General features: G+C 41.8%; 1 protein-coding gene across 1 annotated transcript in view; it reads right to left on the bottom strand.

Moving 5' to 3' along the window:
* The window catches only part of btaf1 (BTAF1 RNA polymerase II, B-TFIID transcription factor-associated), a 28,064-nt gene extending 11,878 nt beyond the window's left edge, over positions 1 to 16,186 (bottom strand). Inside the window, exons 1-22 of the mRNA XM_063875347.1 lie at positions 15,752 to 16,186; positions 14,424 to 14,547; positions 13,628 to 13,742; positions 12,962 to 13,105; positions 12,149 to 12,348; positions 10,642 to 10,766; positions 8,861 to 8,990; positions 8,708 to 8,776; positions 8,495 to 8,584; positions 8,313 to 8,408; positions 6,762 to 6,938; positions 6,510 to 6,650; positions 5,669 to 5,793; positions 5,383 to 5,503; positions 5,193 to 5,297; positions 4,900 to 5,049; positions 4,619 to 4,761; positions 3,873 to 4,047; positions 3,588 to 3,791; positions 2,359 to 2,779; positions 1,242 to 1,426; positions 995 to 1,151 (exon numbers count right to left, since the gene is read on the bottom strand). Of these exons, the coding sequence (XP_063731417.1) occupies positions 995 to 1,151; positions 1,242 to 1,426; positions 2,359 to 2,779; positions 3,588 to 3,791; positions 3,873 to 4,047; positions 4,619 to 4,761; positions 4,900 to 5,049; positions 5,193 to 5,297; positions 5,383 to 5,503; positions 5,669 to 5,793; positions 6,510 to 6,650; positions 6,762 to 6,938; positions 8,313 to 8,408; positions 8,495 to 8,584; positions 8,708 to 8,776; positions 8,861 to 8,990; positions 10,642 to 10,766; positions 12,149 to 12,348; positions 12,962 to 13,105; positions 13,628 to 13,742; positions 14,424 to 14,547; positions 15,752 to 15,765 (3,211 nt within the window). The 5' untranslated portion in view covers positions 15,766 to 16,186. The remainder of the gene's footprint in view (positions 1 to 994; positions 1,152 to 1,241; positions 1,427 to 2,358; positions 2,780 to 3,587; positions 3,792 to 3,872; positions 4,048 to 4,618; positions 4,762 to 4,899; positions 5,050 to 5,192; positions 5,298 to 5,382; positions 5,504 to 5,668; positions 5,794 to 6,509; positions 6,651 to 6,761; positions 6,939 to 8,312; positions 8,409 to 8,494; positions 8,585 to 8,707; positions 8,777 to 8,860; positions 8,991 to 10,641; positions 10,767 to 12,148; positions 12,349 to 12,961; positions 13,106 to 13,627; positions 13,743 to 14,423; positions 14,548 to 15,751) is intronic.
* Positions 16,187 to 27,651: the final 11,465 nt, after the last annotated feature.

Genomic DNA, 27,651 nt, shown 5'->3' with positions numbered 1-27,651 from the left:
CTGGAGCTCTGGGGAGCGAAAGTATAGTTTATGTTGATGTCTGTGTTTAGCCTTTAGGCTCTCGATCTGCTGGGTCGCTTGATATTGTAACCACGGTGACGAGTGTCTGTTTTCCTACAGTGTGGTGTTTTCATGCTGAGGCATCACGGTGTTGTTATTGTTAAGTTTTGCTTTGTGATAGCGCTCTTTACTCCATGTATTAAGGTACAAGAAGCCTATATATAAATATCCAAGTTCTTCGTGCCGCACCAGTTTTGTACATATAAAAACACCACTGGGTGAGGAGAAGGGAGGTTCCTGGAGAGAGAGTGAGAGTGTGCACGAGTGATAATTAACGTACTTCTTTGTTGTTTTGGCGTGGTTACGGACGACAGTGACCTGTCTCAGAAGTGAACAAACTCACGGACAGAGAGACGCTACAATGATGATTGAATGATGCGATGACGACATGTGAGATGCGCGTAACCAATCCAAGCTACAAGGACTAATGCAGCCCAGACCACCGCTTTTAAAGCAACTTCGAGATTTTAACAGTATCAGGGCACAAAGGCCATAGGACGTACAATTCGGGGCATCACGGCCAGACCGAGGGGCAATGACGGCCACGGCTGTCATGAAATTCCTACCCTGGTTAAGACCATAATCACCTGCTCACAATGATTACGGGGGAAAGTAGGGTCATTGGTCATCATTTTGAGTCGCTTTCTGATGGCAGAAAGACACATTTATTTCAGTTCTGCAAAATGGCTTCACTTTGCCTGATGTTGCCACCTGGCTCTGAATAATGAAAACTAAACATTTCGACCGAATTTGGCATTTAAACTTAGCCGTTAGCTGTATTAAAGTCCATTTGGGCAAAATAGTTGATAAATCTTTAAAAGAAAAGGCTGTTGATGTTTTCTCAAACACTCTGAGGTTATATTGTAATGGGCATGAAAGATACAACACGAATGATATACAGTCATTTTACTGCCTATCAACCAAATCAACAAACCTATGAGTTGTTTCTCCGTCACTGCTGTCCTCAGTGGTCCCACGGTGTTCTCCCAAAGGTACGGCAGAGACTTGGTGAAGCTTGCCCCAAAGTGCCTGGCAACAGTTGTCAGGGAGAACTCCGCCCCACGTCTCTGAATGAGTAACGGCTTCTTGCTCTAAAAAAAAAAAGGAACATACAGACATCCATTTAGGGAACAGGTTGTGTTTACCTTGTTTTATATTCAAGGGGAGATGCTCTTCTGTACCTCATCATTATCAGAGCTGATGGTGCTGCCGGGAGGAAGCTCGGTGGTGGGAGCCTTTGGGGCTTTAGGGGTGGGCCCCCTCTTACTGGTGATGGCAAACGCTGCCCTTTGGTGGCGGTACAGCGTGATGATGCCTCGGGTTTTGTTGACCATGTGGTGCGTGCAGTCCTTTTCCAACACACTGCCTGGAGAAATAAAAAGGAGAGAAATGTTTCAGTGGAGAGAGCTAGTGAAGTGTTCATACCATTATTCAGTTTGCTGTTTTACTTTCAATTTGACAAAAACAAAAAAGCTAAGACAATATGTAGAGTATGTATAAGTCAGTAGAATGATTAAAATGTAGGGCTGTAATTATAATGAAGTTTTTTCAAACAAAACAACAATCCCAAAACAAAGAACTACATAAAGTGATTAATCCGATCAAACAAATGGGTCTGCTGCATCAATCCATCCACTGTTCAATAAATGTGGACATCTGAACTTTACAACAGTCTTATTGGAAGTTATTAGAACTGTTTGGATCAAAGAGAGTCAAGAGAGTAGAAAAAAAAACCTTACACAGCACCACTGGAATCTAATTCTATGAATAGTATAACACTAATAGTTCATTTAAAAGTCGATGCTAAAGGACAAAATATGCTCATTTTCAGGTCCATATTTTTTCTCTTGTGTGACGTCTCCATGCTTTAACGTTCAAAAAGCTCTTTATTTTTCTCATACTGCCTGTGCTGCAGACCCTCTTTGCACCGTCTGCTCTGATTAGTTAGCTGGTCGGCTCTGTTGTGATGTGGTCAACCTTAGAGATGTCAGACAAGTCCCATCTATTAGCATATTACATGCGATGTGTTGGAGCATTGGACAATAGATGCGAGTGTTACATAGAGATGTCATTATGTGACGAAAGAAAGCAAAGAGTCTAATGGGGCTGGGATTTTAGCCTTTGCAGACCATTTACATGCACAGAAATCTATATACCACACTACAGCAGAGGGACAACCCCAACAAGCATAAGCACTTCCTTACAGCCCTGTAAAGATGTCATTATAAACCCAGCTCTGAAATCCAGCTGGTTGAGGGCACATTATAATAAAATCTCCTAAGCTTTGAAATTTCTTACCCTTGGTGCTGTCCAGTGTGGGGGGGACGGGGCAGGCAGAGGAGGGTGTGACGGCAGAGTCCACGCAGGCCGAGGCGCAGAGGTTCTTGATGATCTTGGGGTTGGGGCAGGGCGAGCGTACGGCACACTGCTGTAGCAGCTTGGCTATAAAGGAAGCAGCGTAGCCCTGGATCAGGGTGTTCTCCTCACGCTTGATGGTCTCCATCAGGGGGCGGACCAGCGGGTTGAGCTTCTCTGGAAGCACTTGCAGGTTGATGACTGCACAGGCTGTGAACATGTGGACGCGCAGATGCAGCTGCTGCCACTCTGCGTTCGTCTCCATCATCGTGGATTGAGCCTGCTGACGCTTCCCGTCCAGAGCTTGATACTGACTGGACCTGACGTTCAGACACGCTGTCGACTCGGTAAAGATGGTGGTTACCTAGGAAACAATTACGACCACAATCTAATGTTTACTGAGGTAATCAATCAAGTATAGAACATCTATACAATCTAGACTCAACTTTTACAGATACAGACCCAAAGCAATTTCTGGTACCAGAATGTGAATGTACATTTTTACAGTAAAGTTGGGAATTTAACATGAGGGGGGGGGGTGGGGGGTGCCCCTTCAAAACCTTGAGTCAATGAACTTCAGTTTTTGGCCCATTCTAATAGTCACTCCCCAGCCACCGTAATGTTGCTTTGGGGAAACATTAAAAACAATATAAAGTCCAATTCAATGTATTCTATACAAAACAAACACTGGCCCATTTGAAGATGCTTCAGAAACCTGTGATGCATTCTAAGTTGCCCTCCCCATACACCATAACCTTTATGGACTCACACCTGTTTAAAATCATGTATAGTCATGTATTTGTTTCAGGCCTGATATTCCTCTCAGAATTAACCGAGATTTGAAAAATGGAACCAAAAGTCTTGTTAATGAGCCGCTTCCCCACAATAATAAAAGGTTTCTGAATTACACAATCAAGTTGAGTTTTCTTATGTTGGTCCACGGTAAAGTTTTAAACTGTTGAAATAATGACAGGCAATCTCTACTTTTACAATGTAAGAATCTAATAACCAGCCACTATTTCAATACTTTTAATATGTTCACCAACTTTAATAATCAAAGTATTATTTGATTCTTGTTTAAATGTGCTTCTATAGTTAATACTCTACTCACTCTAAATACATTCCCCACAAATAAAGGATTCTGATTCTCTGACGTGTGTGGCTTCACCTACCAGTTCGTTAGCCTGATCGATAGTGAAGACGCTGCAGTTGAGGCGGTCCTGCAGGTCTATGTTGGCGTCAGCGAGCAGAGCGATGAGCTGCTTGCACTCATTCTGCATGCGTGTGAAGGGGATGGCGATCTCATCGTAGTACAGATGCTCAGACAGGATGGCCAGAAGACGAGGCTGCACTATGGATGACACCGCCTGACAGTCCTGGAAGAGAGACTTCCGTTAGGCTCATACTAAATCCCAAACACTTTTAATCCACAACAAACAAACTCAACAGCTCCTCACCTTCTGCAGCGCAGCCCACTCACACAGCACCAGAGACACAGCTATGCGCTGCAGGGCCGACTTAGAGTTGAGGTGGAAGAGCAGCAGCTGGCCTAAAGACTCGGCTGGTCGGATCTCCTGGGACGCAGCGTTGACCTGGGGGTCACAGATACACCGACACAGGGCCCCCAGAAGTCTGGATTACAGAGACATAGAGAGAGCAGGCAAACGTTTAGTGAGAGAAAGTTGAGAGTTCACTTCGAGATCAGGGGCCTCATTTATAAAACCAAATAATATATGGGAATGCATTTTATAAACACACGAGCACTGCAGCCTGTGATGATTACAGAACATATGCGAGGGGTGGTTTGCAATAACAAATCAATATTTATTCAAATTGGGTTTTTTGTACCACACACACACACACACACACACACACCTGTTTATTTATTCATTTTAAGATTGGCTTTTATCCATTTATGAAAATGAAATCTTCATACATGATACATTAGAGGTAATATTTGAGTGTATGGTATTATATCTACATGGTTTTCTGCTTTAATCCTGCTACCAATGGAGTCACAGTTTCTTAGTTCTCCTGTTTTTGTGCGTGGGTCAAAGTGTCGGTGGAGGACCGCACATTGTCCCGTTAAGTTGTTTTTTTATAAATCAGAAAAATTGCTTGCGTCTTCTGAGCATATGCAGTACTTTTATAGTTGAGGCCCCAGGAGATGTTCCTATCTTATGATGCAAATATGTAAACTGACCTGGCAGCCATGAGGCGGGAGCGAACCACCACATAGTCCCTCGTCACCGAGTCCTCCGTCACCGTTTCCGCTCCAGCTATATACTCCTGCACCGTCTCCTTCACCTGGATGGTACACTGACGTCCCTTTGCACCAGCCTTATCCTGTTGCATCAACACAGGATTGATTATTACACACATCAGCTCAAACATGTTTCATTCTTATAATACTGCAGACACTATAAACACAGACGATCAACAACAAACTCATTATTTTATTTAGCCATGATTAAAGTGTTCTACCTTAGAGCGGGCCTTTACTTCCAGCAGCATGTTGATGTCTATGGGAATGCGTGAGGCCTGCATCATGAGACAGAGCCAGGCGCCCATCCAAGGACAGCTGGCTGCCACCACGAACTGATGCGGGGCCTGAGACAGCAGCTCCATCCACACCTGCACCCAGAAATAAATAAAATCACACAATTCAAGGCTAAAAAGAAAAAAAGCTCATTGGAGAACAAGGAGAAAATGAGACTTATCCAGATAGAGAGACAACATTCCCACATGTTTGCAATAATCAAACTGATGCAACCGACCTTCTGAATGAGCTCCAGGATTTCCTCATTGCTCTCCAGTATGCAGGACTGGAACATGTGCCGCAGCATGTCCTGTAGGATGGGATTGATCCACATCGCACAGCTCTGAAGAACGGAAACACATTGCCATTTATTCATTTCTGATTGTCTTTACCAAACTAATGTCTCACTGCTCTTAAGTCAACTTTACCTCGTCAGCTTTAGACAGCAGCGTGAAAAGGGTTTCCAGCGCTGCCCGTCTTACTGAGGATATGGTGTGTCTCAGGAAGGGCCAAACACGAGGGACGAGGATTGTTAAGGACTGCTGCATGCTGGGAGAGGACGAGAAAGTGTGTCAATATAAATACAAGATCAGCCTTATAAAAAATTAAAAAAGGGGTCTTTCAACTGCAACAACAACAAAAGACTTCATCTGGTGGCTTTTCAGCTGCTGCCGAGTCACTAGCCTTTATTTAGCGAGCGTCCGTGAGACTGACCTGCACTGGCGGACCTGCGGATAGGTGAGGAGCGAGGACAGCAACGTCATGATGCTGTTGGTGGACGCAGTGAGGTCATCCAAGTCCAAAAGAGCATCCCATAGTGTGTTCACAATGAAGGGTACCTGAGAGAGAGACTCACTTAATTAGGACGTTCAAAACGAGGATAATGAGGAAAACAGTACGGATGAAAGATGAGCTGAAAAGGTGAGGAATATTTAGATGCATATATTTAGATGTATGATTGTTTATGCGTAAATGCAATTGCTAGAATTAAAAACCCAACGTTAGGCTGTAAACAACATTCAAAGGCAAGGTGTTTGCGTAATTGTGCGCCGTAGAAACAAATGAAAATCTATTAAGCTTGCCTAACCACAGACCTTATTTCAGGCATCTAACCAAAAGCACTTTTCAAAAAACCTTGTGTGGCAGCGGGCTGTGGTTAGAGCGTCGGATGCTGTAGTGATGGGAGTGGCTTGGCCAGAAACCAGACAGCTGATCAGAATCAGGTAATTAAGTCATTACAGAAAAGCGTGTTGGTAACCTGGTTCTGGTCTTCTTGCAGTATGCTGGGTCCTCGGAGGACGTGTGAGCCGCTGAAAACGCCAATTAACTGAAACACGCCGTGTCCATGCTTGTGGAGCTTTGTGTTTATCTTTTGTGCAAAAATAAAGCACTTTTTATTTTACCAAAGTCATTCTCCTTCCGTCTTTTTAAACCGCGTGTGAGCGGAGTTTCTCACACCTTCGTTGTAGAGATGAGGGGTACCGGAAGTGGTAAAATGCTAACTCATTTCCGGGTTTCAGGACCAATTTTTGCACTCCTTCACTGCATCCCTCACCTTATTAGGCAGCAGTTGTACCAAGCCGTCCACCACAGGGATGAGGGCGGAGGCTGCCACGGCCCTGACATCATCATCTAGGTCCTGTAGGCCTTCAGTGATGGCAGGGAGCACCCGATGCAGCAAAACGGAGATCAGGTCCTGAGACAGAGTTGTTTGGATGTGAGAAGAAGGGACTCATGATGGCACTCGTGAAAAACATTGTAGAACCCGGTTATGCTGATATATAAATACACACAGAACCGGTAGTACCTGTCGGACAGCCAGGGCGTACTTGATCCCGAGCAGGCCTCCATGACGGACCTCCCACTGGTCTTCTTTGAGCAGCTTCAGCAGCACGTCCACTATCATGGAAACACCCGTTTCACTCATGTGGCGAAGGGCCACACCGAGGGTCTGGGCACACGTCTCCCTGACAGGAGCCACCACCTGGAGAGAGAGAGCGAGAGAGAGAGGGTTTTCTTTTAGTTTAACTGCATTGAGCTTGGTATTACATCTTGATAGTGTTGGTACAGTACGACCCGTTGATAACATTTGTTGCACTTATATGCATAGTGTCAAACTGTTTAGGCTCCATAAACAGTTTGATCTCAAAGTGTTATGCCTCAACATATATCTCAGTATTTTCAGTCTCTCAAAATATTATTTAATTTGACAACATTAACAAAATAACCCTCCAATGCATATGATCATCAGTGAACATTCAAATAAACACTTCACGGTATTTTAAAAAGGCTTTTATTTTGAAATGTTGCATTAGAGCAGCGGTTCCCAAACTTTTTTTGCGGCGCACCCCCTTCTACGTCCCAACCGGGTTGACGCTGCCCCCAAAAAAACCGCAAAAAAAAACCGCGACAAAGCTTTGTTTTATCGCCATATAAATAACTTTGTCATGAGACGTTCCAGCGGCTGTCTTCTTCTACGTTTCTATCAAACTAATAAATTATAGTTTTTTTATTTAAAATAAAAGGAAAAGTTTATTGTTCCTGTTTTTTATTGTAGCCTATGGAAAAATCCCACTGAAAAAACAAAACTGTGTAACATTTTTATACCAGACCACCATTACATGTTTCATCTTGCGCACCCCACCACACTTTGGGAATCCCTGCATTAGAGTACTATAATCTCCTAATTTAGTCGGGCTGACACTAAGGTACTGTCGTTTGAAAGTAAATAGTTTTTGTCTGAATCATAAGTGGAACTTTAAATAATGAAATACAAATTCTAGGCAGTAACTGTTTGTAAAATCATAATTTGTATCTTTCAAGTTTTATTTGTTCTTATTTTAAATGCAGTTCTAACACGCCCTTAAAGTAATGTGTCAATAAATAAGAACTTGCTAAAGAACAGGGGGACTATTTTATTCTTCTCAAGTGGAGGCTGGCTTGACTGCAGGTGTACTGGGTATTTCTAATTTAATAACAGTCATTTTTTGGGCCACAGTGCCTACATACAGTTAAAAAGGGGGAGACATTAAGAAATAGTTCCTGGAGCCAGAGTGGAACCCACACACTTTGCAGCAGAGACCGCATATTGGCTATCTGGTAGCTTCACAACACCCGTTATCTCACTTTGGTACTTCACTTGTTTTCCTTCAGGCTCTCTTTCCCTGTTCCCATCTAAATCAAATCTGTCACACAAGCCCAGAGTGGTCTAGATTTCCGGAGAGTGATAGAAGAGAGCAAAACGCCAAACCACATCTCATAACAGCAACTAGATAAGATTACATGACAATTTGTACTTAATGTTGAGGCACATGCAGCTAGGTCAAGCCACAATACATCTATTAAAAATATTACACACCTCATCAGATACAAAATCTCCAAAGCGGTCCAGGGCAAAGACGCAGAGCAGCCGGATGACCAGGTCCTCTATCCACTCCTGATGCTGCCGCGACATCTGGATCCAAACAGCAGACAGTTAGTGCCATGTTTCATTCTCACGGTAATGTTTTAAAAAAGTCTGAAGAGAAGAGCAAGACATACCTGCTCTGCAGTGCTTCCCACCAGCTTCCCACCACCAGCACCCTGGGACTTGAGGATTTCTCTAAGACCCGTGCCAGCCCCATGACGGATCTGTAAACAAAATAGTTCATTCATTCTGCACTGGTCAGAGAAAAAGGTGTTAAATTTAGTTCTTTGTGAGCAAGTTTTACTGCTTCGTTGGAAACCTCTTGTTAACATTCAAATCGTTTTTACCTCCCATGAAGGATTGAAGAGGTCGTTGCAGAGCTCCTCACAGAAGCTCTCCAGAGGCCACTCGTGTATCTAAAGAAAAAGCAACAATGCATCTGTGACATCATCAGGACTTCACATGAATGGGTTACTGTATGGCTTTTTATATTTCCTCACCTCCTCCAAAAGAGCCGAGCTATCCGGAACGTTGTCGATTAAGACCTTGTGCTCTGTTGCCGGTTGGTCAATCACTACGTTGGTGGTTTTCCGTCGCTTCTCTTCGGGTTCGCCCTCAAAGCTGTCGTTACTAAAGGGTTGGGAAATAAAAGTAAAACATGTTATCAGACGCGCAATCCAAAACACACACACACACGTTGCATGTTTTTCATTTTATCCTATTCGATAATTCTGGAAGATTGTCCTAATGAGCAAATGAATTATTTAGCAACGGCCAAAAAAACATTCTTTTTTTAGGTAACAGTGTTCTACAACCTTAACCACTAAATTAGAATCCTTTCATCATCGAGTACAAAAAGATAGATTTGTTAAAGATTTTTAGAAAAGAATCTACTTCGTCTTTAAGATGCATATAATGATCATGTTGAGCTGAAATGATAGCAACAGAAAATATTTATACACAAAAATATAAAATGCAACACTTTTGGTTTTGCTCCCATTATTCATGAGCTGAAAACAAAGACCTAAGACTTATTCCTCTCTACACTAAAGGCCTATTTCTTTCAAATATTGTTCACAAATGAGTCTGACTGTTGTTCTCCTTTGCTGAGATCATCCATCCACCTCACCGGTGTGGCATATCAAGACAGTGATCAGAAAGCATGATTATTGCACAGGTGTGCCTTAGGCTGCTCACAGTAAAAGCCACTCTAAAATGTGCAGTTTAAAAATCACACAGCACAATGCCACAACATTTTGAGGGACTGCAGGAATGTCCCCCAGAGATGTTCACCTTGAATTGAATGTTCATTTCTCTACCATAAGCCGTCTCCAAAAGACATTTCTGAGAATTTGGCAGTACATCCAACAGGCCACACACCCACAGACCACGTGTAACAACACCAGCCCAGGACCCCCACATCCAGCATCTTCATCTGCAAGATCACCTGAGACCGGCCACCCGGACAGCTGATGCAAAAATCGATTTACATAACCCAAGAATTTCTGCACAAACAGTCAGAAACTGTCTCACGGAACAATCCCCTCATGTTGCAGCATGATGATGCATGTTGCAAGGATCTGTTCAAAATTCCTGGAAGCCATTGACACAGGACATGTCACCCATTGAGCATGTTAGGGATGCTCTGGATCGGCGAATAAGACAGCGTGTTCCACTTCCTGCCAATATCACCAACATTCCACAATCAAAAACCTGATCAACTCTATGTGAAGGAGAGGTGCTGCACTGGGAGGCAAATGGTGGTCACACCAGATACTGACTGGTTTTCTGACCTCCCCACCTCTGTTCATTTTAGAGTGGCTTTTATTGGTGTCTGATCAGCCTCACCTGTGGGGTGGATGGATTATGTCGGCAAAGGAGAAATGCTCACTTACAAAGATAGAGACACATTTGAGAACAATATTTGAGAGAAATAGGCTATTTGTGTACAGTGAAACAGTCTCAGGTCTTTGGGATCAGCTCATGTATAAAGTATTTTGTTTACATTGTTGTTCAGTATAGATAAACCCATTCAAAAAATAAAATTCAGCCACTATAAAAATGTAGATTTCCTGTCTGTCAGTGTTTTTGAATCAAAATATTGTTTGGGCTGGTTAAAACATGAAATTATAAGATGTTACTTTGGATTTTGAGAAACTGGGATATACCGTTTTATAAGATTTATATAACAAACATATCTGGACAATGATCCACTGATGGATTGCTATTGAAAATAAACACAGCCCTAGCATTTAGCAGCTGTCACGGTTGGTATTCGTACCTCTTTTCGTTGGGATCCATGTCTCTGGATCTTTGTTTGGCCACCAGCTTGGCCATCCTCTTCGCCTTGTTCTTCTGACGATTGCTCATGCCTGGCCTGAACTCTGAGTCAATTAAGTCAGCCGCCTGAATGGATTAAAAAGAAAATCATCAATGTTTAAAGTTAAACCAAACCCAAATATAAAGGCTTAGGTGCTTTACAATGTAGAGATGATTACTGTATTAGTCATTTAATGTTTATTCACAGGCTCAGAGCACCACAAATCTTTGAAGTGCTGCATCGCTTTAATAGATCTACCCTCCTACGCTCAATAGCAGCAGTGTGCAGTCTCACTGTATCCTCCCTCCCAAAGTCATATTGATTATTTACACTGTGTAAGGATTTCTGCAGCATATCGGTGTATGAAGCTCCCTACTCCCAGTACGCTTGCACCTAACACATCCTTCACAAACATTTAGATTAGAGGTTTTAAAGTTGGAGGCCGGAGAAGAGAGGCTCCAATAAGAATAGTCACGTGAAGAAGATTACAGAATAACTTGAATGTGTGTAATTTTTTTGGCGAGCTCAGAGATAATGCAGTTTTGGGGAATTGTGCAGTTTTTTCCACTTTCTCAAAGTCAGAAATTATTGAATAAATATGGATTGAGTCGTCTGAAGTTAATTTTCAAACAGGAACATATAGGCTGTATATAGGCATCTATGCTTCTATGGATTAACGTAGTTGCAATCCCATAAGGATCCAGAATTTCAGAATTATGCGGTTGCATATTCCCTAGTGTTGTCAGAGAGAATGCCCACTGGTCTAGAACATTATTATTAGTGGCATGTTTGGCATCTTACCTATGATTTAGGGAGAAATAAACAGTTCAGTTTATATTATCTTGTATTCACACGATGAAAACCGATATTCCCATCCTACCAATCTGAAATGCATGCAGCAAATCACAAAAGAGAAGGAAGATGATTGGCATGCTTAAAGGTTAACGCTAAGAGGCAAACCTCTTCACCTCTTCTTTAGGAAACAAAAATCTGTTTGCATTCTACATATTTATTCATTGCATTGTATCATAATAGGCAGTATTTTATTCCAGTGTATATGATTTATTTGACCTTATTCTATGTAACATGTATAAAGTTGACCTATTTCTGCTTTTTACTTAAACCATTCTCTTGCACTACAGCCCCGGAAAAAATTAAGAGACCACTTCAGCATTATCAGTTTCTCTGGTTTTACTATTTATAGACACGTGTTGAAAGAGGTGTTAAATTATTATTATGTTTGTATTATTGTATTCTATAAACTACTGATCATTTTTTCTGTGTTGGCTGCCATACATGTAGAGATAAAGATTTAAGAAGAAATTTGGAGTGGTCTCTTCATTTTCAATTTCTTCTGATGCATGTTTGTTGCATTGTTGAACGAACGGGGGACTTTTTATTGCCAAAACAATGCTGAAGCTATTGTGCATGTGACCGCAAAAGTCTTTAAATCTTGAATGGGACCGACCACATGGTTGCGAGAGCTGGATCCAGCTGTGGGTTTGCTTTCTTGCGCTCGGAGCCCAGTTTGCTGGCAGCTGTCGTCGAGGTCCTCATCGTTGAACAGCTCCTCTGTGTCCATGCCGATAGCTGCACCGATGTCCAGACCCAACTTCTTCTGAAGTAGCTTTCTCTGGCGGGCCAAACGCTCCTTGGGGTCCATCTCAGCTGAGAAGAAAAAAAACTGGATGTCAGAACAAGTACATGGTAGATGTGTGAGGAGTCCTGATTATATAAGCAAAGGTTCATTTGGGGGTGTATGAAGCTGGGTGACAAACAGTATTAGGGCTGTCAGCAAAAGGAAGTCCAACAACAGAATGGTACTTTTTTATAATTAAATACATTTTAATAAACACTACTTTTTATAAAGATTATAAAACACCCACCATTAAAAAAATATTTTAAATGGGCTTAAAATCTGTGTTTAATTCAGACTCGTACAAAGAAATGTGAGTTAACAGATGTACACACTCCAAACTGAAAAGAGGTCTCAGATTACAGAGGATGTACACCTGATAAAAACCAAATGCACGAGTCAAAATGACAAAAGAGGATGAGTAGCTTTCCCTATTCAAATTCAATTCAAATTCAAGGTTAGGTAGCTTCATTTTTCAAGTGGGGTGTTTGTCAGAATCAAGCTCAGATAGATTGAAAAGAGTGTGAGTGAAGCGGTCCAGATGCCCTCCTCTTGTATTAACGGATCAAATGAGTCACACCTTTCCTTTCCACCGTGTGGAGGTTGTTCAAATTAAATAACAAACAATGACAAATCACCACAAACCAGTTTTGTCATCCTGCAGCTCAAACTCCGCCCCGGCAGATCCCAGCAGAGACGCTCCGTGTTTGAGGAGGCGGGAGATGTCAAAGTTGTAGAAACTCAAGCGGTCACAAGAGGAGTCCTCTGGAGACAAGTCTTCACAAGACTCTGCAAGCAAGACAGAAAAAAAAGTCTCATAAACTGCACATTTCTCCATTTTACCTACGAAAATATACCGCTTTTATAAAATAGTACTCTCGCTGGATCTGAAGGTGCTGTCTTTTGCATATATTTAAGAATGAATTAGGAAGTCTGTTTGAGAACATTGATCAGATCAGTACTCTTTTTATTACAATGTAGCAGACAAATAAATGCAGCGAGGTAGTTCCCCTTGGTTAACATTTATGAGGCTTGATTAATCAGTGTTATTCTTACCATACAGTTGAGAAGAAAAACAAGAAATTGGTTTGACAGTTTTTTTATGGTGTGGATATGCAGGTCTCTACATCTGTTCTGCTTTCTTGCAGTCTGACTTTTTGCCAACTGATGCCCATTTTACATTGCAATCATGGCAGAACCAAAGGCAAACAGTAGTACAAAAGGGCAAAAGGGAAGACAACTGCATCCAGGTGTTTGGTTAAGCACACATGCCTCAGATGAACATTTCTGAAATTCAACCAAAAGGCTCACCTTCTTTGGGCCTCGGCGCCGGGTCCCACTCAGGAATGTTCTTCACAATGGCCTCTACAGCTTGGCCTGCAGCTATTCGGGTGTCCCAATTAGGACTCCTTAGGTAGGTCAAGACCTGAAAGTGGACAGATAATCGATTTAATTTACTTCATGTTTAAAGTTGACCTATTATGCTTTTTGGGGTTCTCCTTCTGTAGTGTGATATAGGTTTCTGTTCATGTAAATGGTCTGCAAACACTACAATCCCTGTGCTCTCTCAAGAGGGAGTATTCTCTCCCACACAGTCCCCCCCTGCCTGAAACACCTCCATTGGACTCCTTTATTTACTTCAAGAACATGTTGACATCACTATGTAACACTTGGTTAGCGCTCCAACATATTGTATGTGATGGGTTAGGGCGCGGGACATATATCTTTAACCAGTTGACCATCACATCAGAGCTGGCCAGCTAACCAATCAGAGCAGACTGGGCTCTGGTTTCAGGCAGAGGGTGAAAAGAGGAGGTGCAGCAGAGACAGTATGAGAAAAATAAAGAGCTTTTTGAACATTAAAGCATGGAGACAGTAGAGGCACAAACTACTAATATGAACCTGAAGATGAGCATAGTATGTCCTCTTTAACCAACAATGTATTTATAAATAGAATCATGTACAGGCCCATTGACCTACTAGCAATAATTGCATTATACTATACTGTTATAAATGATCAGTATTTCCCATATTTGATATCAGGGAGAGCAAAATATAGCCAGGTTCAAAGTATGTTATACAGTTTGGAAAAAGCCATCAAACACACCTTTAGCAGAAGGCTATTGAGTTCCTGTGGATGGAGTTTGACCACTTCTCCAAGCTGCTGGGCAGCTGCTTTCCTGGTTACTGGTGTTGTTCCAGTGTCAAGCAGTATAAACAAACGATCAAGTCTAAAGACAGGTCACAATAAAAAAAAAACAGGGTCAACTGAGACATTAAGACACAATGCAAATCACGAAACAAAATGCTGGCTTCTTTATTTACAAGGACCATTTTTAGGTTGTGAACCTGATGAGCTGAACAGAATACATTATCTTCATTGTTGTGTGCACCAAGATGACATTTATTAATTCTGCAAAAAATAATATAATGGAATTTAAAAAATGGAATTATAATGTTGATCCTGACAACAAACTGACACTTATTAAGATAATAAAAGTTCAAATATACTTTATTGATCCCAGTTTGGGAATTTATTTTTTCAAAAAGCATTGCACATGAATTAAATAAAATAATCAGAACAGTAGAACAGATAAACAGTGAAAGATGTATACCCACAGTATCTCTATTGAATATAAAATAACAACGTTCAGGTTAACAAATAGAATTGAGGTCCTTACACTACTATAATTAAAACTATTATGTAGCTGTCATGTTTGGCTTTTGACGAACATAACTTGTCTAATGAACCTGATCTTCACTGAGATAATTATCGGTCTATTAATAAGGTGGATTAGAGTAGCACTAATACTTAGCTAAACCACAGGAGTTTGCTTTGCTATGCAAAGAGGACGACAGACACCACGTGGAATTACCATAGGAATATCAGCAGAAAAACAGCTGCCAATCAAAACAATGTCAAAATAAGTTTATCAAGCAGGTTTAGAAAGATTACAGATTTCACAGTTTTTAGCATGCTGTAAACAGATGCATTTTGACACGCTTGTTGCGTTAAAATGAGCACTGTATCACTAAACCTGTCCATGACCAGAGAACCAACAACAATACAACTCTCCACAAGAAGCCAGTGCAAATTGGATTTTTTTAGACACAACTTCCCAATAATGCGAATGTTATTTAATCCTTGTATGTCAGTAGAGGATGTGAAATCCAACATTGTGAAATAATTCTACCGGCATTTTGGCACCTGCCGTAAACATTAATGCTGTGACCAGCCTGAAAACTTATACCACAAATATTTACTAAACTATAAGCTACACGTTATCGTTACACGGTGTTAGCTTTGATAGCTAGTCGGCCGTCGACATGCCATTATATCCCAAATTAAACGCTAGCCTATATTAGCAGGGTAGCCAGCTAATTGGTGAGGAAAGTCGGATAGATAAAACAAGAGTCCGCATAAGCTATTCTTACCTTGATACAGCCATGCTCCGTTATGGTATGGCCTTTCACGCCCCGCATTCAACAGGCAACCAGTAGTTTAAGACGTTTCCCTTCCTGCTGTTTAACGTTTCCAATGCGGCGGATAACAGTAACGTTGTTAGCTGGATGAAGTCATAAGCTAGTTAGCCGCTACGGCTAGCTAGCTGAGGCCCAGGCTGTGTGCTTCTGACCGCCCAACTCTGTCTGCCAAGCGGAGAGAGTTCACCACCGATTCATGGCTTCAAAGTTGTCCCTCCTGTATCTTCGCTATCTTCTCCCACAAAATATCGACCAGTACCATACGCATATCAATCTATAGCTTAAGTTACCCCTCAGAACTCTTCGAGGATAAATATCTTAACCTAATAAGGTGTAAAGAGTTATTTTGTAGCACGCCGAGGGCGACCCAGAAGACTGTTTTTATATGAGGAGCCATCTTGCATTTATTCCTTCCTCCAGAGCAGGCGGAGGCTGATTGGCTAGAAGCATCGGGGAGAGCCAATCAAATTGCACCTTAAAAGAGGAAACGAATGGAAAGACATAAAGCGCAAAGGGATAGTTCACTTTTTTACAGAGTACTATTTGATACAGTGCTGCATCCCACGTGTCCTAAGTTTATCTCCACAACGTCAAAAAAAAGTGCTTTCCAATTTAATTTATGTAATGTCTGAATGTTAGATTCATTGTTGAAACCATTAGGTAGATCTAGTTTTATCTTTACAATATTAAAATACAACGTACTCATTTGCATGTTCAAGATCCAAGATTCAAGAAGCTTTATTTATCCCGAGGGAAATTGAGGTGCAACAGTTCAATACAAAGAAGGAAGGAGAAATATACACTCAATATAACTAAACTACTAAATATACACTAAATATACATCAATATTACTAAATATAAACTAAAATAACTAAGTATAAACTAAATGTATCAACAATAAGAGCAGCTTTGCAAATATGAAATAGTTACAGTAACTACGTAGGTATATACAATATACAACAATACGTATAGTGCAAATGGCAGTACAGTAATAAGATAACTAATAAAACTAAGCTGAATACTAAATACTAAATAAAGTGACATGTGAATAAATAATATATGTTATCTTCAATGAAGGCTATATACTGTATATATGCCAACCAGTTTTATTTGCTTAACATTTATTTAACATTTATCAAACTTTAATTTTAGCTTACATATTGTTACTTGACTAGTAGAGAAGACCATCTATGTCCTGGGGAGCCCTCTGGACACTGTTGAGGTGGTGGGAGACAGGCTGTCCTCCCTGCTGGACAATGTCTCCCACCCCCTCCAAGAAACCCTGTCTGCACTGTGCAACTCCTTCAGCGACAGGCTGCTTCACCCACGGTGTCTCACGGAAAGACATAGGTCCTTCCTTCCTGCAGTGGTCTGACTGTATAACCACCACTGATTGTCCAAACACCTTACATTACATATGTCACTAAGTTTTGAAGTTGCTGCTCATCATTTTTAACCATGGGTGTACTAACCTTCTTATTTGTCTTATTTGTATATAGAATAAGTTATGCGTGCTTTTTCTTCTTTATATTAATATGTTATCTCATTCTTTATTATAGCATTCCTTCTTTTTACTGGCTACTTTTGCCGTAACAATGTACATTTCCCCTCTGTGGGACTAATAAATCAGAATCAGAATCAGAAGTACTTTATTTATCCCAAACTGGAAATGTTTTCGTTGCAGCAGCACGATACGAAAAGAAGCAAAACAAATAACAAATACTTAGAACTAAAAATAAATAAATTAAAAAGCAAATTAATGAAAATGAGAAATATAAAAATGTACAAAAAGGCAATAATGTAAATCAGTATAATGTAAATGTACAATGTTAAGTGTGAAGGAGTGCATGTTAAGTCCAGTTTACAGAGAGGCTATGGAGCAGTGAGTTGTCTGCCAGCCAGAGGTGAATTATTGTACAGTGTTATGGCAGTAGGCAGGAATGTTCTCCTGTATCTGTCCTTATGACAGCGGAGCTGGAGCAGTCTGTTGGAGAAGGAGCTCCACTGTCCTTCCAGCTGCAGGTCGAGAGGGTGGGTGGGGTTATTCATGATTGATAACAGTTTGTTCAGAGTCCTCCTCTCCACCACAGCCTCAAAATTGTCCAGTTTGATGCCGATGACCAAGCCAGCTTTCCTGACCAGTTTATTGATTCTGCTGGTGTCACCGGCCCTGATGCTGCCCCCTAGTAGACGGCAGCAAAGAAAAGTGCACTGGCAACAGCAGACTGGTAAAAGATCTCCAACATTTTATTCTAAGTGGAGACATCCTCTTCTTCCTGAAATCAATGACCATCTCTCTGGTCTTGGCCACATTCAGAAGCAGATGATTTTTCCCTGTCCACTCCACAAAATCCTCCACCAGCACTCTGTACTCCTCCTCCCGTCCATCCCTTATACACCCTACCACTACAGAGTCATCCGAGAATTTCTGCAGATGACATGAAAGGATTTCTGTAGCTGATTCTGTTTACATTTGATAATTTTTGGTGCATTTACACCTTACATGTTAGTTTTTTGCTGACATTACTTTCAGTTAAGGTTGCGATAGAACCGTGTGCTGATGATGGTTCCTGAATAGCTATTAAGACAGAGTGTCTCGACGGACCAGACCCAGGCGGCAGAAGCTGGCTTTGGGGACGTGGAACGTCACCTCTCTGGGGGGAAGGAGCCGGAGCTTGTGCGGGAGGTGGAGTGTTACCAGTTGGATCTGGTGGGGCTCACCTCTACGCACAGCGTCGGCTCTGGAACCTTACTTCTTGATAGGGGTTGGACTCTATTCTTCTCCGGAGTTGCCAAAGGTGTGAGGCGCCGAGCGGGTGTGGGGATACTCACAAGCCCCCGGTTGAGTGCCGCTTTGTTGGAGTTTACCCCAGTGGACGAGAGGGTCGCCTCCCTACGCCTGCGGGTCATGGGGGTGGAAAACTCTGACTGTTGTGTGTGCTTATGCACCAAACAGCAGTTCAGAGTATTCGGCCATCTTGGAGACCCTGAAAAGAGTCCTGTATGGGGCTCCCGAAGGGGACTCCTTAGTCTTGCTGGGAAACTTCAAAGCACACGTGGGCAATGATGGAGACACTTGGAGGGGCGTGATTGGGAGGAACGGCCCCCCCTGATCTGAACCGGAGTGGTGGTTTGTAACTGGACTTCTGTGCTAGTCATGGATTGGCCATAACAAACACCATGTTCGAACATAAGGATGCTCATAAGCAGGGCTTGAAAACGAAATTATTTTTCAATCGTTCCGTTCCGAACGGTTCAGGCATGTTTAACGTTTTCGTTCTTGCGTTCCGCCACCAACATATCGTTCCTGAACCGGTTCGGAACGTAAAATATCGTTCGTTCTTATCGTTCCGGCAGTGTTTGGCGGGCCTATCAAGTCTATGTGTGTGGACTTTACCTTAGAATAGGCGTAGGCTACTCATTAGTATTTGCCCTTGATTTACACCGTAGCTCTGCCCAAAAATAATAGGCTAAATCACCGGCGGCATCCAAAAACATTCTGATGGGCTATCCATCCCACATAGCTTACTGTAGCCTGTAGGCCTATTCCATGATAAATAATTTCTTATCAAAAACATTTCTGGATAAGTGGGGGAGAGACGGGACGAATGAAACACGTGCGCCAATGCGCGAGATCCACATTTCTGTTAAGCTTTTTTTCTACCATTCTGAAGACTATATTAAATCTAATTCACTTATTCTATTATTATTACTTTAGGCTACTTACTTGAGCCCTGTTGCAGAATTTATAGTGGATCGGATCCTCCTGTTTTATTTTGATCCAGCATTAAGGCGTAGGTGACGATTGAAACAAGTGTTTCATTCGTCGAGTGTCCTCCTATACTGACACTTAAATCCTTTTTGTCAGTAAACCTGACAACGTTAACATTTCAGACTTTCGGATTTATTAAAGTAACGATTCATCTGCTGTATGGTCATAACATCCTACTGCATAAAACAACTAAAACAACTTTTGATCACAAAAAAACTACGACGGGTAAGATGAATGTAGGCTACTGACAGAATAGCCTACATGTTTCATATGTGTACTGTTCTCGAGGAAATCGCTGTTTCATTCGTCCCTGCTCTCCCCCTCTCCTGCTAGAAACTCCTTACCTGGTTGTAAGTTTTATCCATATGGAGATCTTCAAAGGCTTGCTCAATAATTCCTAACCCCGCTTATAAGCGAACATGTTGTAGCCTGTCTGTTGCTGACAAATATACCTCCAATTTCCTATTTAACGCCGCATTAAATGAGAAATGTTTTCTCATCGGGTTTTCCTGGTTCCGTCCCATCTAAACAACACGTAAAAGCCAAAATAAATGTAAGCATTCAATCCGTAACAACCAAACTAGCCAGCTAACATTAAGTCCTAATTGGCTATATAGCTAATGTTGGCTAGTTAGCTCACATTAACAGTGTAGCTGATTCGTTTTTCGCTGCTAGAAATGTCTAATACATAGATTTTATATTTATATATTTATATTTGTAACCTTGTAGTGAGTTACTGCTAAGTTAACGTTATTATTGTGGACTCGGTTAATTAAACTCAGTTACCTTTGTTGATGTTTTATATAGCTCAGCTTCAAAAGCATCGCCTCTCGCTGGGGTGTGATTCGTGACAGCAGCCTGCATTGAGCCTAGCGGGCAGCGAAGTGAACGTTCAACCGGAAGTAGTCTTTTTTTCCCCTGACAAAGGCTATGCTTTTGTGAAATTTTATAAAAGTTTTGAGAACGAAAAAAAACGTTATTAACCGGTTTTGTGGATTTCAGAATAACAATTCTGTTCCGGAACAGTTGAAGACCATTTCGTTTTCGTTTCCGTTTCCGTTCCTCGTAAAATTCCGTTCGTTTTCGGTTTTCGTTTTCGTTCCTTGAACCGGTTCGGAGCCCTGCTCATAAGTGTACGTGGTACCAGAGCACCCTAGGCAGAAGGTCCATGATCGATTTTGTTATCGTATCATCGGACCTGAGGCCGCATGTTTTGGACACTCGGGTGAAGAGAGGGGCGGAGTTGTCAACTGATCACCATCTGGTGGTGAGTTGGGTCGAGTGGCAGGGGAAATGTCTGGACAGACCTGGTAATCCCAAACGTGTAGTGCGGGTGAACTGGGAGCGTCTGGAGGAATCCCAAATCCAGGAGGCCTTCAACTCACACCTCCAGCGGAGCTTTTCAGGCATCCCTGTGGAGGCTGGGGACATTGAACCAGAGTGGGTGCTGTTCAAAGCCTCTATTGCTGAAGCTGTGGTGGGGAGCTGCGGTCTCAAGGTCTTAGGTGCCTCAGGGGGCGGTAACCCTCGAACATCCTGGTGGACACCAGTGGTCAGGGAAGCCGTCCGACTGAAGAAGGAGGCCTTCTGGGATATGTGGGGGATCAGAGGGTGTGTGCCAATTACAGAGGCATCACATTACTCAGCCTCCCCGGGAAAGTTTACTCTAAGGTGCTGGAAAGCAGGGTCCCACCGATTGTCGAACCTCAGATTGAGGAGGAACAATGCGGTTTTCGTCCTGGTCGTGGAACGACGGACCAGTTTTTTACTCTCGCAAGGATCCTGGAGGGGGCCTGGGAGTACGCTCATCCGGTCTACATGTGCTTTGAGGATTTGGAGAAGGCGTATGACCGGGTTCCCAGGGAGATACTGTGTGAGGTGCTGCGGGAGTATGGAGTGAGGGGGTCTTTACTCAGGGCCATCCAATCTCTGTACTCTCAAAGCGAGAGCTGTGTCCGTGTTCTCGGTAGCACGTCGGACCGATTTCCGGTGAGGGTTGGCCTCCGCCAGGGCTGCGCTTTGTCACCAATCTTGTGTTTGATATTCATGGACAGGATTTCGAGGCGTAGTCGTGGGGGAGGGGGTCTGCAGTTCGGTGGGCTAAGGATTGCACCACTGCTTTTTGCAGATGATGTGGTCCTAATGGCTTCATCTGTCTGTGACCTTCAGCACTCACTGGATCAGTTCGCGGCCGAGTGTGAAGCGGCTGGGATGAGGATCAGCACCTCCAAATCTGAGGCCATGGTTCTCAGCAGGAAACCGTTGGACTGTCCACTCCAGGTAGGGAATGAGGCCTTACCCCAAGTGAAGGAGTTCAAGTATCTCGGGTCTTGTTATTGAATGATGGAACAATGGAGCGTGAGATGGACCGGAGAATCGGAGCAGCGGGAGCGGTACTGCAGTCGCTTTACCGCACCGTTGTGACGAAAAGAGAGCTGAGCCAGAAGGCAAAGCTCTCTGTCTACCGGGCCATCTTCATTCCTATCCTCACCTATGGTCATGAAGATGGGTCATAACCGAAAGAACGAGATCGCGGATACAAGCGGCCGAAATGGGATTTCTCCGCAGGGTGGCTGGCATCTCCCTTAGGGATAAGGTGAGAAGTTCAGTCATCCGGGAGGGACTCTGAGTAGAACCACTGCGTTGAAAGGAGCCTGTTGAAGTGGTTCGGGCACCTAGTGAGGATGCCACCTGGGCGCCTCCCTAGTGAGGTGTTCCATGCACGTCCAGCTGGGAAGAGACTGAGGGGTAGACCTAGGACCAGGTGGAGGGATTATATCTCTTCGCTGGCCTGGGAGCACCTTGGAATCCCCCAGTCAGAGCTGGTTGATGTGGCCAGGGAAAGAGAAGTTTGGGGCTCTCTGCTGGAGCTGTTACCTCTGCGACCCTGACGGATAAGCGGGAGAAGATGGATGGATGGATAAAAAAAAGACCATATTTAAAATTGTACCTTTCCGGTACATCCCCAGCCGGTATGCAGTTTTCTGAGCCTACAGACTTTTTGACAAAACCAATCATTTTACCTTACAGAACATACTGTAGGAGTTGCTGATCTACTGCTGCCTACATCGGATAGCTTTTTGTGGGTTGTTTGCAGTAAAGTGCTAGTTTTGATCCAATCCGGTCTCTTTTAGCTTTGTTTTCCAGCTGAGAAGACTTTGCCAAAGCACTGAGATCAGAAACCCAAAGAATGGTGCTTTGGCAAAAAACAAAACAACAAGTGGCGTTCAGCAAAGGTTAATCATGCTTAGTGTTTCACATAGCTGTTAGGTGGTTTTCAGTAGGATTACCCAGCAGTGCAAATATGCAGACAATTCAGTGGACAACGGTTGCCTGGCATCTCAAATTCAAGGAGTGGAATATGCAAATAAAATATATTTCATTGTACGACTACTACAGTCACTCTTAGTTGTCCTATCACACACAGACACACGCACATATATTATCAGATCATACATACATGTACACTTCCTCTACTTTTGGCAGGAATGATCAGTCTGACTGCAGATGTGCAATATGCAATTGAGACAATAGAAAATGGCATTTAAATGTATTTGAAAAAGACGAACAAAAGTAACGCAAATCCACATACTCTGAAAACTACTAACCAAACGAACATTGTACTGTTGTTCATGCGCAGTTTAACTAAATTATGATTCTGCTGAAGATTGTCACAGTGCTACTCATCTGTCACGTCAGAGTTGCATTTCAATTATTGTACGTGGCATTATGAAAGCATCACTGCAGAGAGCGACAGAATCAAATTTGAATAATAAAAGATTTTATCGCATAATGAGCATCCTGTCTTGTTTTTTGAAATGTTAGTTATGAAACATTGTTATGCAATGTCTAAAATAAGCACAGGGCAGTGCGGGTTGGATTGCTCTGTGTTTTCACATTCAGATATGAGTAAGTAAGTAAAGTCTGTCTTAGTCTGTCTTAGAACAAAATAGAACAGGAACAATGCACCGTTGAATTCAACATTGACTATAGCTTTATTAAAGTACCTATATAATATGAATAACAAGCAAGTTTGGCACAAGACATGCAGCTCAGAGTTCAAAACAGAATAGAAAACAGGAAATGTTAAGTGGTCAGCAGCTGCAGAAAAAAACATTTAATTCTATAGATGGTTATTTAAAAGCAGCTTGTGGTTCTCCATTTGAAACACACACATTGTAAGAAGTGGTGCTGGAAATATAAGTATATCTTCCTAATTTGAAACAGATATGAATACTCTTTGTTGTGGGTTTTATTAATTTAGGTCCTTTTTTTTAAACCAACAAAATAAAACAACGAAATTAAAATGTGATCATTTAAAAAGGATTTGTTAGAAGGTGGTTGCATAACTGCTTTATAGTTTAAAATTATATAAGTTATGCCATACAAATTCATAGTCTAAAAAACAAGTGTGACACAGAATGGAATCATTAAAGAGGACATTTTTCTGGTTCATATTTGTATCTTGTTCCTCCACTGGGACATGTTTCCATGCTTTATTGTTCAAAAAGCTCTTTATGTTTCTCATACTGCCTGTGCTGCAGCACCTCTTTTCACCCCCCGTCTGAAACCACAGCCCAGTCTGCTGTGATTGGTTAGCTTGCCGACTCTGTTGTGATTGGTCAACGGCTTAGAAATGTGTCGGAAATCTCCCGCCTCTTAGCCTATCAGGTACAATGTATTTGAATGCTAGCCAATAGAAGCGCGAGAGTTAGCGATGTCATTTTGTTATGGAAGTAAACAAAAGATTCCTATGGATGTGTATTAGTCAGGGGGTGAGTGTGTGGGAGAGAAACTCCCTTTTCTCTCCCTTTTGAGAGAACACATGGGATTTTAGCCTTTGCAGACATAAAGGTATGATAATGATAAAGTAGTGTGGGCGAGATTTGTCAGAAGGTGGTTGTATCACAGCTGCTTGTCAGCTCTCCTTTGACGATTAAAAATAACAACTATTTTTTGCATGCTTTAACAATATCTTCAATAAAAAATTGCATTGATATAGCAGCTTGAAGTATTGGAGAATATGTGCAAATCTCTCCAACTCTGGGTGCTGACGGCCTGCAGCAAAAGCTACATCCCATTTACATTGAGCACATGTGCTTTGGGACTAGCAATGATGCAATGGTATTTCCAAGCTGAAATGTGCGCCACCTATGATGTCAGTGTAAAGAGCTGTAGAATGTGGAAAGGAACAGAAACTCATGTTTTAAAATAGACAACACTTCAGAATTAAAATATGTGGAAATGAAACATGAGAGTTTTATTTTGACCACATTTCTTTTGCTGAATCATTCAACAGGATACAGTGAGTGGGAAATGACACACAAGTCTCTCAATACAGACAGGAACATAAATATTGTCTTACTTTCTGACTTATAAAGCCCTGTCATCTGCCTTCTGAATAGAAGGAAGGCAAATATTCATTATAATCAAATGTTATAATAAAGTGGGTTTTTTAAGTCTATCATCTGAATGTATCCGAAGGGCTTATTCATCCTCCTTCAGAATAGACGATGTGATTTTTATGAGGTGCTTTGAGTGTAATGAGCTCATGAATCTGGAGGAGGATTGCTTTATCCGTTAGAGAAAAAATGTTGAAAATTGAAGTTTTTTTGTGATTAAATCCTTGAGCAGGGTTTTCACTAGTAGACAATCTATAACACAAATATCATTTCAAGATTCAAAGGCTTTAATGTCTTATGCACATAAGATAGAGTGTAGAAATGGCAATGAACATCTTAAGTCCCGAGCTCCTCCAACAATGCAACATAGTGATAAAAGACATAAAACAATAAAACAAAATGAAATAAAACAAGACACAAAATATAATACTACTGTACAATAAAAGTAAAATCAAAATAATAAAATAGTGTAGAAGTCTATATACAAGTAAATAGAAGAACAGACTGTAAAATTAAATATTGTACAGCAAGATGAAACTAAATGCTGTTTATTACAGTGATAACCATTTAGATAAATAAATTGTAAGATGACAACAGATGAATGCTTTGGGCTATGGAGGTCAGGTGTTTAATAGTCTTATGGCCTGTGGAATGAAGCTCTGAGTCTGGGGGTTTTGGTCCTGATGCTGCAATACCGCCTGTCAGACGGCAGCAGACAGAACAGTTTGTTGCTGGGGAGATGGGGGTCTTTTGAGATCCTGTTGGCCTTCTTCCTGAGCCGCTGGGAGTAGAGGTCCTCCATGAATGGCAGCTCCGCCCTGGTGATGTGCTGAGCAGTTTTCACCACCCTCTGTAGAGTCTTACGGCTAAGGGTGGTGCAACTGCCGTACCAGACCATGGTGCAGCCGGTCAGGATACGCTCTATGCTGCACCTGTAGAAGCTGCAGTGTTTTTTATTCAAACACTAAATAATACCTTCATCATGGAGCCCCAAAGTGTTCAATATCAGATTAAAAAACACATTTGAAAGAAAACACATATACATATACTGTATATAGAGAGAAAGAGACAATATCAATGTATCGTGTATGGTCTTCTCTTTGGATATACTCTATCTTTATTTCATGTAGTGGGTACCGGTACCAGTTTCATGTACCGGTATTGAGGATAACCTTAATAATAGAAAGTTTAATATAAACATTATGTTGCCCATACACATATGATAATGGCGTGTAACTAAATCTAGCCAGATTTGTCTTTTTATTTATTCCTTTTACTTAAAAAAAATAAAAATAATTACCTTTGCCTCCATATTTGTGTATCGAAAAACCGACCTGGTTGTATCCATGGTGTCCCACAAGGTTGTTAAGGTCCTTTCTGTTTTTCCCTGGATTTCTTTTGTACACATTGGTGCTCATGTTATTGATATACAATGCGTCTAACCTCATTCAAAATGGGATCAACCCTTACTGGCAGTTGATATGACTTTACTTTTCCTCCGTCCTTGTTTAATGAGGCTTTCCAATGCCGTTGTGAAAATACCACGAAAATTATAATCACTGAGCCAATATGTATTTGAAAAGGCGTGTACCCGGACGAGCACACAGTGAATTAATAAGCAGTCAGGATGAAACTTCATGGTAGACACAATACATTTTGTCCACCTACTAGTTTGGCTACTGATCTGATCTGTACAGACAGCAGTGGAGGAGGAGGAGATACTGAAGGCTAAACAGCAAGAGTGAGGTCATCCGCTGTAGGTTCATCAATCTGCTTCCTCCTCCACAGGAAGCTCCGCAGTGTATAACCTGAGAGGAAATGCTATTTCAGCCAGTTGTTGAGACGTAGATTTCTCTCAGACCCGATCACATTTTTTTATAGCGGGGACTGACTTAAATAAGAATCTACCATGACCCCTATATATAAAAGTATATCAATGATGCCAGATTCTCAGAGTAAACTAAAAGTTGGAGTGTAGGAGGAATATATTGATTTGTATGTTATATAACTAGAGAGGCCGATAGCCAGTCTGGTTTCTTCTGTCAGGGCGGTTTAATGCAGAGGTATACAACTTTTATGTGAGAAACTCCCTCTTGAGGGAACACAGGGATTTTAGCCTTTGCAGACCATTTACATGCACAAAAACCTATGAAACACACTACAGGAAAGGGGTAACAATAATATCATTAAACTGTGAAGCCAGGGAGCATCAACAGAAATGTGGCACACACTGCCCTCTGCTGACCGTGGGTCGCCAGGACATAAACTGTTAAAGGAGTATCTTTTCAGTTGTCAATCATGAAGCGCTGTAAGTTACTCAGATCTCAAACATAAGTAAAAGTAGCAATAAAATAAACTTCCAAAAGCCCTGCATTCAAAACATTAATTAGCAAACATACAACATAATTGGAATCAAAGAACAGTTGAAAACCAAAAATTACTCAAGCGTATTGTCTCTTCATAAACAGTCTATGGTAATATCCCATTTTAGAATCACTTATATTCCATTACTCGGTTGCTACTATAGGTGATACGGGATCATCAATTTTCTGGAAGCATTCCATGTTTCCGCTGCAGTGTGTGTTACAGACAGCTAAAACATTAAGTTTATTGAGTGCATCCCATTAGGTTTCCAAACCAGAAGTGAGGCTGTGTCGAAGAAAAACAGGACAACGAAA

This window comes from Eleginops maclovinus, chromosome 22, assembly GCF_036324505.1.
Source record: "Eleginops maclovinus isolate JMC-PN-2008 ecotype Puerto Natales chromosome 22, JC_Emac_rtc_rv5, whole genome shotgun sequence".
In the NCBI taxonomy this organism is placed as follows: domain Eukaryota; kingdom Metazoa; phylum Chordata; class Actinopteri; order Perciformes; family Eleginopidae; genus Eleginops; species Eleginops maclovinus.
This window is presented reverse-complemented; position numbering and strand designations above follow the sequence as displayed.